Here is a 15,106-nt window from a genome sequence, read left to right as displayed (position 1 = left end):
ATTTTATCTTTTTTAGAATTCAACCACCTAAATGACAAAAGTCATATATGAAAAACAAAATAAATTACATATAGATTTTTTAATAATATTTTCCTCTATATATTTTATTAAAGCTGAAATCTGGCAATTGTGCGGTATAAAATCTAAAACGGATGATTTCAAATCAAATTGACGCATGCGCTAAAATATTCCTTATAGTCGGAGTATGCGATATTAGCATAGTTAATTGTTGCATGTAGAAAGCAGCTTAATAACAATTATTAATTATAAAATGGACTGATTGTTGAGATACAATTAATGTAAGTGTGTTCTGTATATGTAAATCTTACACGGTAGTTATTAACATTTATATTTACAAGAAAATAATGTTAGGTTAGGTTTATAAAGCAAATAAAATGGTGTGTAAAAGTGAAATCTATAAATATTATATTTTAGGTTTTATTGAGGGGTTTGCCCTATTGTTTGAAAATTATAACAGTTTACTGTGCTCTATTATTTAAACTGACCATAAATCTAAATCTAACTGAAAAGAGGAATCAATATTTTCATATAGATTATTTTATATAGCTTATGTGACCAATTCATACAGAATGTTTTTAGAATTTATGACTCCAAAGCAATTTAGTTGGTTTAGTTATCAATTAAGAAAATTAATGTGGGGAAATAACTATAACGAAGTAAATAAGTATTTATTTAAATATATTATATTATACATATAAAAATATAAATGAAATACAATATAACATAAGAAGGAGGGAAGGAATGAGTGAATGAATGATTGAAATTGATCCATGTTAAGCCAGTTTGCTCCTGATCATCCCAGTAAATTTATCCAGGCCAACTTGGTTGGCCTCATGGTAGTAAGGTAACTGTTGCATTCTGCTCATCCATTCGGTAATTTTCGGGAAGCGATTGGAGGCAATCGGAACTAACACATTAGCACTGGAAATTGTGGCGATAATGCTCAGATCTGCCAACGTGAGTTCGTCACCTGCCACGTAGGTGCTACCTTCCAACAGGGTTTCTAGGGACATGTATCCTTGGGTCAGGAGATCAGCTTTGTCTTTACAGATGGTCTTCGCACCACCACGAAGTAGAGACACCTAAACATTAATATAATTCGTACATAAGGACCTTGGGACTATTTATTTGAAGCAATTAAATTAGAATTAGATTGGTATTGCTATTTTACTATTGCATAAATTAAAAATGGGTTTATTCTCCACCTCTAGTTGTTTAGTATCTTTTCTACAAAGAGACAACGGCAGTAAATGCTAAATTCATTAGGAAATTCCAGTTTATTGCCAATTGGTATGGTGCCAAGAATGTTTTGTTACTTTTTATTCTGTACAAACTTTCAATACTTTGTGGAACAAAAATTTAACGCAGGATGAAATGTGTTTATTTATAGTACTGCTCTGCAGATTTCAGCCCATTAAGTGGATACATAAGTACCCAAATAAACATTTCATTTTATTTCAGATTATCAGCAACACAATTAACAATAAAAAAATGTTTACGGATTATATTTGTTATTGATTTGTGTTCCATTAGAAAATTTCATTACCTTAATGGAAAACAAGTCAGTAATTGACTTATTTTTAGCTGTAATATAATATTTACCACAATAGCACCAACTCTGGGGAACAAAATTCCAGAGTCGAAGTGCAGTCTTTGATCGATGACAGCCCGTTTTTCTGGATCAGTGGGGTAAAGTTTGTCATTTTCTCCGTACTTTGTTGAAAGATAAGCGTTTATGGCGTGACTGTCCCAAATGGCAAAATCACCATCTTTCAGAGTAGGTACTGTGTGTAGTGGGTTCATCTGGAATCAGAAATAAAGTGAATAAATTAAATGAGAAACAAAATTATAAAGATATGTTTATAGTAAAGGCTTGTTGGGAATAGTGGTTTTGTGGTTTTAGATTTGGTTTCCTTGTTTGACTCTCTTTTAAGATACAAATATATTTATTTAATATGTTCTCTAATAAATATTATCTAAAAAAATTAATTATACACTGAAGAATAAAGCTGCATTTATTTATTTAACTGTCTGTCTTATTATTAACTTGGAAGAGATCTAAAAAAATTAATTACACAAAAAGAATCAAGCTTCATTCATTTATTTAACTGTCTGTCTTATTATTACCTTGAAAGAGATCTAAAAAATTAATCACACAAAAAGAATCAAGCTTCATTCATTTATTTAACTCTCTGACATATTATTAAATTTGAAGATATCTTAAAGAGAAGTTTAAAATTAATAATTTCATTCTTATCTCATCAGAAATTTATTAGAAATAATTAAACGAAAAATAAGTAAAAGAAATAAAAGTGTACCTTTAAGAAATTCGGTTGCATGTGTTCTCCTGCCATTAAATTGACTGGTTCCAAATTAACATCTATCCCCAAAGCTTTGATGGCGAGCAGGGTTCCTCTAACGGCAGGGCTGAGGTCCGCATAATACAAAGTGGGCGCCATTCTTAAACGTTACTCAACTAACAACACGAAAAAACTGACTGAATAGTAATCAGTGTCCACAAGATATTATATTGATCGTCTATCTTATCTCAGCGGCGGTTTTCTGACTAGTCATGTAATTTACAATGGTCTGTAGGTATCAAGTGCGTCATGTGGTCAAAACTCTTTCGACATTTTTCGTGTCGAGTTGGGAAAAGGTATTCCCGACCGGTGGCCTTGATTTTGGAAGGTCGTACCGTGATTTAGACCGCTTCCTTGGCTGTACGAAGTGACCAACTAACGAGAACCAGTAATGTTAAACCGTGATGAAATCGAATAATGTCTGGGCAATGAAAAAAAAAAAATCCAAGTTGATATTTGTGTTTATTGAATTATGAATAAATCTTCTGAAATTTGTTGATCCAACATTATTTTGTACTTAAATTAAAATAATTTATTAAATTGTTAATATTTTGTTGGATACAAAAATACAGGGTGTATTTGAATTAAAATGATCCAACATTAAAATGTTTTCAATTAAACTATGTTAAAATATTAAATTTTCAATAAGGTATATATTTCAAAATGGAATAAAAATCTTTTTATTTATTGGGTGTGGTTGACCCTGAATTTCAGTATAACAATGTTATGTATGTGAACAATTTTTATTTGTACACTGGTTTTAGGAATTTATATAAATGAAATCATTAAGCAAATAGACTGGCTCAAATTTCTGGCGTGGCCCTGTTAAAATTCTTGTAAATTTGACGTAAATTCCACAACATATCACTTTATGACTCATGGGAAATCAGATTTGTATTGCTTAAAGGATGACAATCAAAATTAATCGATAAATGATTGCTTAAAATTCATTCCATTCTATTTTCTAGTTCATAGACAATATATTTTTTTACGGTTAAATTCTAAATTTTAAATAATTTAATCTGATTTAAAACGGAATAAATAGAATGTCATTCATTTAACGAAAGGAACTTAATTGAGGTTGATTATTATAACTAATTATAAATGATACGTAAGTTGTGTAAATAAAAGGCATAAATGTATTTCCAGAAATTCTTTTGTGTTTAATGTTTATTAAATAAAAATTTCTGTGGTTATTTGTGTCGATGAATAGTTAGTATATAATGAAAAAGTTTACTGGCATCAAAACAAGTTCACTAATTGTACTATATCATCGGAAAGGGAGAGTGCGTAAAAATACAATTGTGTTTATTTATTTTCGACTAGCAAGATGCAATCAATAGTGTAGATAAGATTTAAATTCACGGTGATACTACATCAACAACAATTCTCCGGACAACGTCTTCTTAAAAAGGTACTTAAACTTTTCTAACCCATCAATATTTTCTGAATAAAAGTCTTCTTTCTGCAGACGTCTCATCCAATCAGTAATATTCGGATATTTTTCCGATGTGATGGGGAAAAAGGCCTCAATTGACGTAACCGGCGCCAACAAGCAAATATCCGCTATGGACAATTGATTGTTAGCAACAAACTCCGATCCTGTAAGGAATGTTTCCAAATAACCGAGGGCGGTGTGCACATTTTCAACATAATCGGTCGGTATGTCTCTCATTCCTTCCAAAATGACGCCCCTCTATAAAAATAATTTAACACGCAGTGTTTATTGACATATTTGAGAATCGGCACTTACTGATATAGCAGCAGCTTTTGTGAACAAAGTGCCAACATTATAAATCAACCTTTGGTTTACCATGGTTCGCTTATTTAAGTCTCTTGGGTACAAACTATCGTCTTTGCCGTATTTGTCTGCCAAATACATTGCAATACAATTGCTGTCACACACAACTAATCCATCATCGACAAGTGTCGGTACAGTATGCAAAGGGTTCAGCTGAAATTAGAAATAGTTTATTGTGATATTAAAATGATAAAAAATAATAACACAGGACAGAACAGAACAGAACAGAACAGAACATCTCAAGGACAAAACAATAACAACTAGATGAATACCTTATCATTAGATTTGTATTGTTTTTAATCATTTCTATTTAAGCAAATCATTCCATCATCATTTAATTGAGTGCTAAAATAGTAAAAATAATTTCACAATTTACCTTTAAAAAATCGGACTTCAGATGTTCTTTATTGAGCAAATCAACTTCAATTAATTCCAACTGTACATCAAGTGCTTTTGCCACCATCAATACTGATCGAACCGGATAACTGGCCGGGATCATATATAACTTGGGAACCACCATTTTTTCCTTATCGAAATCCTAGCACAACTGACTGACTGACTGACATAAATTAAATAAATGTCGAGGCAAGTGTTTGTATGTAAGTACAATTTACTGAGGAGCATGATTATTTAATTATATGCTAAAGAAATATCGCGTGTACTCCATCGTCCTTTAAATAATTTAACGTGCATTTTTTATGCACAAAGTTATTCTTGGTACATCATTGATTTATATTATTATTTTAATTATTAAATTATCTTCATTACTTTTAGATTGCCCTTTTGTTTCTAATTAATTTCAATATTTTTTACAGTCAGTCGGGGGAAGTGGAAAATTAAGAGCAAGGGCACGTTTAAATTGGTCATCCATATTAATGAAACACTGGGCAATCTCTCTTGGGACACATTTGTGCCTAATGTAAATATGTTTTTCTTTGAAATCGATAATGAAATTGGTTTGATGAAAAGCATCATTAAAAGTTGTATCTGGATTGTTATTTTTGAACAATGTGTTAAGATCTTGACTCAACTTCCAATGCTGTTGCAGCTGCTCTATCGTTTTGTGTTACTTTTATTTCAACAGGTAATTGACTTGTTTGGTCGTTTAAAAGTACTATTACTTGATGATAATGTTTGCCGTGATTTTGATTGAGAATGAACAGGTCAATTTAAACCAAATACCAATTTGGTTTGACTGAATGAACTCCAACAGTTTGTTCCAAGCCTTTCATGTTCCTTGGCTTTCCTGCTGCTGCTGCTGCTGCTGCTGCTGCTGCTGCTGCTGCTGCTGCTGCTGCTGCTGCTGCTCTTTAAATAGGTAATTGTTGTGTGGTTATTATTATTAGGGATACATTTAGAGAGTACATCCTTCAGCCTGTACTGCTTACTAGTAGTTCTGGGTAACAAGTGGAAATTAAACAAAAGGAATATTGTACTGAATATAGTGTATTGTGTTAATTATAAAATTTGCATAATAATATAATGTATAAAGTGTGCAGTTAGTCAATTATATTTCTCCAGCCAATTTGTTATGAAACAGATTTTTAAATATCTCCAAGCCAGCCACATTTTCAGAATAAAATGGTAACTCTTGTAAATGTTTCATCCATTTAGTAATGTTGGGATATTTTTCGGCAGATATTTCACAAAATTCTTGTATCGATGTAACTGCCGATAAAATACAGATATCAGCTATAGATAGTTCATTATTGGCAACAAACTCTGAATCTGTTAAAAACGTCTCCAAATATCCAAGAGCAGTGTGAACTCTTTCAATGTATTCGGGAGGAATTTCTTTCATTCCCTCCATAATGACGCCTCTCTGAAAATTTTATAGATACTATTTTATCAAATGTGATCAAATATTAGAATTAGTCAGAACTCACAGATATTGCTACTGCACTTGGAAACAATGTGCCCACATTATAAACCAATCTTTGGTTTATAACAGTCCTTTTTTTTAAATCCTTAGGATACAAGCTGTCATCCTTTCCGTATTTGTCTACCAAATACATGGCAATAGAATTGCTGTCATAGACAACGAAATCATCTTCATCAACAAAGGTTGGCACAGTGTGCAAAGGATTCATCTAAAATATAATTTTACTACATTAGATATTTGATAGAATCATTAATGGCTAGACCAACTTTATTAAAATCAAATAATTTTTGTACTGATTATTATGTTCAAGAAAATGTATAGAAGTTGGATATAATTTGTTTATCCTGAAACCTATTGGTTTTTCTTGGTCTTTCAGTTTTATTTCTCCCTTCCACATCACCAGCTGAATATTTAGTTTTTTGATTTGTAACTAACAGAATTTATTTTAATACATTAAACATTATGAATTATATTAGGTTGCTTTACCTTCCACCAATACTACATATCGATTGGAAAGTCTTTGATCCTATTGAATTTTGAGACGAAGCAAATGTGCAGACTTTTACTGTCTCTGTCGTATATGCTGTGTCTCTCTCTCTCAAAATTCAGTCGGGTCAAACCTTTTTCAATCGATATATTAATTAATCACCCCTTGAATGTGATGTCAAATATGTCATTACGAAATTACCTTTAAAAATTCAGGTTTGTACTGCTCCATATTCAACAAGTCCACCTCAACATGATCCAAGTTAACGTCCAATGCTTTAGCAACCATCAGGACAGCCCTAACGGGGTAACTTGCGGGATGCATATATAATTTCGGAGCCATTTTTGTGCGACGTAAAACTCAACTACCTTTTATATGTCAAATAAATATCCAATCAATTACCTGTATGTCAACGTTTTTTTGTCTAGGCAAGACTGGATCTAAAAAATATCATCACTTGGGAGTCCAACAAATTACAAATTGCCTCAGCAAGAGATGGTGAAGGGTCTGGGAGAGAAAAATTTTTATGATTTCATTAATTAAATGTGAATAGAAATTTTGGGTTTCCAACTACTGCTATACATATACAGGTCTACTTTCAAATCTGATTTTGAATACTTTGTAATACTATGTAAATTTTAATATCATGTTTGTAGTCTGCTGAGGAAGATGGAGCTGAAAAAGCTTTCATTTGAATACGTTATGAATATTAATGTTAATGTCACAGGGGAGACGTAGACATTTGAATTAATGTTTTCAAGGATACAATAGCCGAATTTATACAGTCAACTTTATGGTCACGTTTACTAAAACATACGTCAAAAATACAAAAATAAAAGGAGTGAAGGGTGAAATAAAAATATTAAAACTATATTTAAACTTCATAAAACCAGTTTTATCTGTTAGAATTGTCTATTGTAAGATGTTACTAAAGGAGGTTCCATGTAAATCAATTGTAGTATATATTATTGGGTGTAATTGTCATAATTTATCAAAGGATTTAATCTTAAACCCCAGGATGGATCCACCTTGTCGTGGTCCTGGGGCTCAGTACCACTCCACAAACCAGTGGCAGTGGGAAGCTAACGGATCCAACTCCGCATCTCTGGTCTTGTTCTTCTGAAGTTAGTTGACAGGTGAGTAGAATCTTTGCCAGTCTTATGTCTTCTGGTTCAGCAACCTGCGTATATGTCCTTATGTTATCCATATATGAATTTTTTGATATATGTATGTTATTTGGACATTTGATCTTTGAATTAGTGCCTTTAGAGGGATTTTTAGTAGGTGTGAATCCGACGCTGCCTCCGAATTTTATCAGGATAAGATTTTCCCCTCTGTGTTCCAAAAAAAAAATCTTAATAATGACTTAAATTAATTTTGTGGTCCTTGTAATCCTTAAAAGTGACGTCAATATGAAACATAATAACCATGACAAAAATTATTTGAATTTTAAAAAAGTTGCTCTACTTTCTGTCAATACTGTAATTGATTTCACATACTCGTACACTATTAAAAAAATTATCGCATGTTTTTATTAATTAATCACAAAATAAGATATTTGAAAAAGACATCAAGACTGACAATATTAGAAAATATTAGTTTGATATGTTTTTAGGTATAAATGCTTCTTTGTTACGTGGTATTAAATTGAAACAAACGTGATAATTTTTGATGCAAATAAAACCTCAATAAAAGTAGGCGAGGGAGGATGCACCGGGACTAACTATTGATCCTGTCCCCAGATAATGAAATCCTACATCTCGTTTCGTCTTGCCACAATGCATATCACACCATTTTACCTTACGTTACTTCATGTTAAAATATTAATTTTTAATAGAAAGATGAACAAATGAGAAACAATTAGTGGTCAGTATAATTCACACATGGACATATATTTTATAATCGATTTCATAGTATTCATTCCAATGCAAGTAAATGGAACAACAGATAAATATGGGCCACGGTCAAGGAGTAACTAATGGCAACCCTCGTTTTGTTTATACCATCACCCTACGCCATGGTACACACTAAAACATATAAATATTCAGTGGCACGCAGCTGGTGCTAGTAATCTAGTTTTAATGTGTCGATTCAAATTACACCATCGATTCAAATGTGGAATAAAAAGAAAAAATTAATTTAGGTGAGACAATTTTTCACTAGTTTCTAAAAAAAGTCTTAAAAAACTTGCCAGTATTAATTAATTTTCATTTAATTTTAATTATTGGCTATATTTTATAGTGATACAGATATTGAAATATCTTAATAATAATTATAATCAACATTTGATGAGTAATTGAAATAACAATTAAAACTCATTTATTTTATTTAATTATTTTATTTTGAATGCAATTTTTTCATTACCCAATTGTTAATTATTTAATTTCATATTGGCCATATTAATAAATTATTTTAAAGTTTAGAGGATACATTTTTATAATGAAGAAATAATATTATCTTAATAATAATTATAATTATCACTTGATTACTAATTGGGATGACATCCATTAGTTTTATTAAACGATCAGACAGGCTGTGAATAAAACTTACATGTATACGTATGGTACTTGTTTATATGTATATGTAAATAAACATAGAAAGGAAGAAGAGAGAAAATAAGAAGAAAGAAGAATGTTAAGAGAAGTGAATTATAATCCTTATCTAAGTAAAATTGAGTGTGGGCTTGTAATACTGAAACCAATGTTGTTAGTTTCTCAAAAGTGTTACTGTTGTACTATTTTAACGCAGTTACAATGTTGTTGAAAATATTTTGGGGACTAATTTTGCAATTTGTAATATCAAGTTATAATTATTTAATAAGGCAAAAAAGAAAAGAAATTATACTATAGAACTCTTTTAAACATATTTCTAAAGCAGCAAGGATCATATTATTTATGTTTTCAGCATTGTACCTGAACAAATAATCCCAATACCCACGTTCTACGTTTTTAATCGATAGTCTGTAAACTTATTTTGAATGTATTTAATTAAAAACATTTCAAGTTCTAATAAAGACGGGATAAAAATAGAAAATGCGAAGGATGGAAACAGGAAAAAACGAATTAATTTAATTTAAAAATTACTGTCAGTTCTACATACAAGGTGGTTCAAGGAAAGCAGCTGCTGCAGAAGAATTTTTTAATATTTTGTTTAAATTTTGCATTAGCATTTCAAGGCTTTATAAAGGGAAGGATTTTCAAAAACAACGCATAGAGAACTAAAAGCCTTTTTAATGTGGTACCATTCGACTCTCGTTCCCTGAAATTTGAGAGATGACATCCTCACTAATGGAGTTGTCTCTCTAAGAAACAATTTTGACATGTTATGGATTAAGTCGAAACCTTCTTTGCCAGCCTGTAATTCCCCGCGAGTAGTAGACCACCTTGTATGTTTTACCCATTTGAAGTGTATAAATAGTATAATTTTTTTATAATTTTTGTCAATTGGAACATCTCACATTTGAAGGTAGCAACAATCCACCAAAATCTGCTTGTCCTGAAAATTTAAATTAATGAGCATTTGTGTTAATCTAGTTGCCTATATTTAATGGATAAAAACGTATTATACACAACGTCTCCATAGGCAGTGGTACAAACCTCAAACTGTGACAAAAATTTGCCCCTTCTCCTCCTCCTCCTCCTCCTACTCCTCTTGTGGTTGTTGTTATTGTTTTTACTCTTATTATTTTATCATTTTATATTAAACTCATGTAAATTATTCAGAGAAAAGGTTGATCAAGTTTTAAAATAAATAAATTTTTCACAACTTTTACCTTTTTTCAGAGAAAAATTTAAATCAGTCTATAAAATCAATGATTTCTTAAAATGTTCACCTTTTTCTACTTATTTAATCATTATATACTGATCTGATATAAATTATTCAGAGAAAAGCATTATTAAACTTTAAATTCAATCAATTTTTTACAACTTTTACCTTTTTTGTATTTTTCAAAATGACAAAAATGTTGAATGATCATTTTATTTCATAATGTACTCATATAAAATATTCAGAAAAAAATTTAAAACAATTTATAAAATCAACGATTTCTTAAAATATTTACCTTTTTCTACTTATTTTATCATTTTATACTGATCTTATACAAATTATTCAGAAAAAAACTTTATTAAACTTTAAATTCAATCAATTTTTTATAACATTTACCTTTTTTCTATTTTTCAAAATGATAAAATTGTTAAATAAATATTTATTCATTTTATTTCATCATTTTACAATGTACTCAAATAAAATATTTTTTCTACTTTTAAAAAGAACAAATTATTAAGTTCTTATGTCTGATACAGTAGATTATTAATATGTTATCCAAAAAACACTTTGTACCATCTGTTATCTTTTCACCACATTTTGTAGTAGCTTCAATTATGACATCCTATAGTATCAATACCTTTACACCAGATAATGACCAGTGTGCACGAAAACTCGTGAAATATTAATACCACCGACTCCCCATTACATTCCATTTCCCCAAGCAAACAGAATTAAGCCCTGAAGAACTGGAAGCAAACCTTATCCGGTTGAAATCAGACAACAAAATGTTTTGTTTTCAGTAGTATGGGATCAACACTGAGCGTAACTGACAAGGTGGCACCTGGCGAGGTTGGTATTTTTACATTAATTTAATTAAAACACACCTTTTTATACCCTCATTATAACACCAGAATTTAGTTAAGAGTGTGACACCCCCATTAACATGAAGTGTATATGTGAATTTGTACGTATTTTTTGAATTTAAAATATTTAAACATTGGTTAATTATTAAAACTTCTTTTAAGTTTAAACATTGCAGTATTTTATAAATTTTTCAGCTGTCTGGTCTTAAGCAATCGATATTCAATAGGTCGGACTCTGAGCTAAGCGATGAACAAAGACATAAATCTCGCACCACCACCGATGTTTTCTTCCTTTTATTGTTCACTACATTTTTAATCATTCTGGTAAGTCCCCATGTATAATTAATTCTTTCCCTAACAGTCTATTAATTAAACATAAATTATTTAGCTGTGCTTCATTGGATACTGTGTATTTTATGGGGACATATACCGTTCCATCAATGGTTATGACAACTGTGGAAACGTGTGTAACAGACCTGGCTACACAGTAAAAACAGGCGAAAGAAGAGATCCAGGGTGTTTCGGTTACAACCACATAAATGAAAAGTATTAATTACTGTACTGAAAAGTGTACAACCTAATTAATTAACACTGTTGTTTCTAGATATCACATAGTCGTCAAACACAACTCATTGGTGGACAGACATTGTGTGGCAAACTGCTCCCAGTATGAAGGATAGTAAGTGCCACCTTTAATTAATATTATTTCCAGATTATAAAGACATTTTTAATTTCAGTCGTCAGTTCTTCAACAGATGCGTCCCAAAGAAGAGTTCTTCAGTTGTCAACACTGTATTTTCCAAAACTGGCCTGAAAAATTTTTTTCAGGTAATCTGTGACCTCCACTTTAAGATTAATGTCTGAAGGTTTATTTGGTTGTAGGAAGTGGCTGAGGATTTCCATTTTTGCTGGCCAGAATTCTGCTATTTATGTCTAGTGGCCTTAGGTAATTATTAAACATCACACAATAATGAAAATAACACAACATTATATTTTAGCTGCCTCCATTCTTATACTATTTCTATTTAGATATTTAATTGGACTCGTTGTGTGGGTGGTTTTGATTGGGGTAGTAATAGCATGCATTGGAGGAACAATATTTTTATGGTACGCATATTTAAAACTCCACACAACTTTTCATAATAATCCCTCGTTAATTATTAACTTAGGATAATGTGGAAGCAAAGCACAGACCAAGCAAATTTTGTCCCTGATAATCTTATTCCTGACGTGGATTCGAGAAAAACAGGAACTTATCTAGGATTTGCCATTGCTGCAACCATTGTGTCCATAATGGTGGTCTTGGTTATATTTGTAATGAGGAAACGTATCAAATTGGTGGTACAATTGTTTGAAGAATCTGGCAAAGCCTTAACTGCAATGCCTTTATTATTAATCGAACCAATTTTGGTAAATTAAATAAATTACATCATTAACTACAAAAATAACTGTGTCTTCACATTTGTAGACGTTTATCTGTTTGGCCATAGTGATAACGTTGTGGTTCTACTTTTCTTTATGGATTGAAAGCTCTGGATATTTAACAGAGCAAAGATCTCACGTATTCTATTACGAAAAAAACAGTTGGATGAGATTCACAAGATGGTACAATTTATTGGCAATGTTATGGATGACCCAGTTCCTTATTGGGTGCCAACACATGGTTATTGCTGGAGCAGTCTCCGAATGGTTTTTTACAAGGTACTCAATACTCATTTATCTAGTCAACTAGTATAGTTTTTCTTCTTCATTTCAGAGATAAAAGTAAATTATCCTTTCCAATAAGTCACAGTGCTTATAACTTGGTTCGCTTCCATTTGGGCTCAGTAGCATTGGGATCTTTGATTATTGCACTTGTGCAGTTCTTAAGGATTATTTTTAAAGTATTAGAGAAATATCTAAACAACCACGAAGGATCTATTGCAAAGTGTCTAATGAAATGTTGTCATTGCTGCTTATATTGTTTCGAAAAAGTCATCAAGTATCTCAGTCGAAATGCTTATATTGAAGTTGGTAAGTAAGTTCTTTAAATAATTACAGAAATTATTATCATTCTTGGCATTGTCTACTGCAGAACTTTTAAATCAGTTTTCGGTTGAGGTAGGCAACCCATAATACGCAATATTCCGGTAACAATTATTAAAATGTAAAATTAAAATCACTACCAATAGTAATTTGAGCAAATTTTTAAATTTATTTAATCTAGAAAATTCAAATTATTCAAACGAAAATTGTTTATTTTTATATACTACAATTACCCTATAGTGCTAACTATTTAACATATTTTTAATTACTTCCTTCACTATCTGTTTCTATGTGACCTTCAACAACATGTTATTTTCAAATATTTAGAGGTCACACATAGATATTCCCAAAAATAAGACTTAACATATGTGGTAATACATATAAATATCCGTTTGGTGTACTAAATTTAAACGAGTGCACTAGAGTGAAGCCACTTTGACTATGATATACAACTAACGTGTGTTTAATTTCCAGCAATCTACGGCTATTCATTTTGTACGGCTGGCAAACAAGCTTTTAAGCTTCTGTCTTCCAACGTATTAAGGGTCGCCACAATTAATTCAGTCGGTGATTTCATTTTATTCCTGGGCAAGATCTTGGTCGTGGTGACCACTGTTTTAGTTGGAATAAAACTGATACAGGTTGTTAAAATTAAATTAAATAGTAACGTAGTACAATAATAGTAATTATTGTTATTCACATCACTGCAAAATTACTCCAATTTCCTGTAATTATGTATTAATAACTTGTTTTTCACTGAACTGTTCTACAAAGTTGGGTAATTTGTTGATTAGTTGATACCTTACTATGCAGCGACTTCTACCATCTCAAATATATTGAAAATTTTCTTTATTTTTGTAAAAAATATAAAATAAAATTCATGTTAAAGGTGATAACTTACCAACAAATTTTAACTTTTAGAGGACAGTTTTACATATTGTTACATACTTACACCAATAATATGTACATCATACCTTGCCACAGATATTCAATTAGTAAATTTATGGAACAAATAGAAATATAAACTTATTTGAAGACTTTAATTTAACCAATTAACCAATTACGTGATTATTAAATGTACGTCATTCTATTTTTAGGATAAAGATGGTGTCCACCACATGTGGGTCCCTATAACACTTGCTGGTTTGTTCGCATACTTTGTGGCACATTGTTTTATGACAGTTTATGAGGTAACATAAGCAATAATATTGATTAATTTTTTTTTATAAAAATTATGTCTTTAGATGTCTATAGATACAATTTTCTTATGCTTTTGTGAGGATTGCGAGCAAAATGATGGAGTTACGAGACCGTATTATATGTCAAGAGGTTTGATGGAGTTTGTAGAGAACTCGAGAAAAGCTCTGGAAATTCACGACCACAAGCAACAAAACAAAGTCAACAGTGCTTGGCAAGATGACATACATACTATAAGCAAGTCCGTAGGTGACACATAAGAGAGAATAAGACTGGCAAATGTTATTAATTATGAGACTATGATATATTAAAGCACAAGTTTTTCGTATTTGTCGAGTGTTTGGCATCGTTAAGTGTTTAAAATAATAATGAAAAACTGTAATTATAAATATATTTTACTTCTTTAATTATATAATTTATTTCTTTTTTTTTTTTCATTTTTAAAACCTACATAAAATAATGTTCTTAATCCAATTAATTATTTATTATAGCAAATCAATCAACTTAAATTGTCGCATTAACACTATGTAAAATTGATTTGGGTTTATCAAGTAAATGTGGTTGCTGTTTGGGATTCCCCAAGTATCCCCATATTCTAGCGCATGCGTCGTGAGGTGCAGTTTACAACGCAGTGTTGCCACTTTGTCGTTTCCTATTTTTTAGTAAGTATTTTCTTTCTTCTAATTTGATGATTACTGATCATTA

General features: G+C 30.9%; 4 protein-coding genes across 6 annotated transcripts; 1 reads left to right on the top strand and 3 right to left on the bottom strand.

Moving 5' to 3' along the window:
• Positions 1-668: 668 nt before the first annotated feature.
• LOC109606777 (glutathione S-transferase 1) lies at positions 669-2,645 on the bottom strand. The gene is made up of 3 exons (XM_020023318.2): positions 2,340-2,645; positions 1,624-1,824; positions 669-1,103 (listed from the first exon to the last, which is right to left on the bottom strand). Exons 1-3 carry the CDS (start codon positions 2,478-2,480, stop codon positions 795-797), a joined length of 651 nt encoding a protein of 216 aa, XP_019878877.1. The 5' UTR covers positions 2,481-2,645; the 3' UTR covers positions 669-794.
• Positions 2,646-3,519: 874 nt separating this feature from the next.
• Positions 3,520-4,747, bottom strand: LOC109605902 (glutathione S-transferase 1-like). Its single transcript, XM_020022495.2, has 3 exons — positions 4,559-4,747; positions 4,135-4,335; positions 3,520-4,077 (listed from the first exon to the last, which is right to left on the bottom strand). Exons 1-3 carry the CDS (start codon positions 4,700-4,702, stop codon positions 3,754-3,756), a joined length of 669 nt encoding a protein of 222 aa, XP_019878054.1. The 5' UTR covers positions 4,703-4,747; the 3' UTR covers positions 3,520-3,753.
• An 863-nt stretch (positions 4,748-5,610) lies between these two features.
• On the bottom strand, positions 5,611-6,946 carry LOC109606779 (glutathione S-transferase 1-like). Its single transcript, XM_020023320.2, has 3 exons — positions 6,753-6,946; positions 6,069-6,272; positions 5,611-6,004 (listed from the first exon to the last, which is right to left on the bottom strand). The coding sequence occupies exons 1-3, from the start codon at positions 6,891-6,893 to the stop codon at positions 5,690-5,692; spliced, it is 660 nt and encodes a 219-aa protein (XP_019878879.2). The 5' UTR covers positions 6,894-6,946; the 3' UTR covers positions 5,611-5,689.
• A 584-nt stretch (positions 6,947-7,530) lies between these two features.
• Positions 7,531-14,820, top strand: LOC109606780 (choline transporter-like protein 1). Of its 3 annotated transcripts, none has more exons than XM_020023321.2 (14): positions 7,531-7,687; positions 11,120-11,165; positions 11,375-11,503; positions 11,568-11,725; positions 11,784-11,858; positions 11,917-12,007; positions 12,062-12,125; positions 12,178-12,286; positions 12,349-12,589; positions 12,648-12,880; positions 12,936-13,192; positions 13,679-13,845; positions 14,302-14,394; positions 14,449-14,820. In XM_020023321.2, exons 2-14 carry the CDS (start codon positions 11,121-11,123, stop codon positions 14,659-14,661), a joined length of 1,875 nt encoding a protein of 624 aa, XP_019878880.1. In that variant the 5' UTR covers positions 7,531-7,687; position 11,120; the 3' UTR covers positions 14,662-14,820. The 3 variants fall into 3 exon arrangements, with proteins under 3 accessions (XP_019878880.1, XP_049819770.1, XP_049819771.1); XM_049963813.1 differs by having other exon boundaries at positions 11,117-11,165; XM_049963814.1 differs by lacking the exon at positions 7,531-7,687 and adding an exon at positions 8,680-8,694.
• The last annotated feature ends 286 nt before the right edge of the window (positions 14,821-15,106 follow it).

The sequence above is a fragment of the Aethina tumida genome, chromosome 2, assembly GCF_024364675.1.
Source record: "Aethina tumida isolate Nest 87 chromosome 2, icAetTumi1.1, whole genome shotgun sequence".
Classification (NCBI taxonomy): Eukaryota; Metazoa; Arthropoda; class Insecta; order Coleoptera; family Nitidulidae; genus Aethina; species Aethina tumida.
Note: the sequence above shows the minus strand (reverse complement) of the source record. Positions and strands in the feature narration are given on the sequence as shown.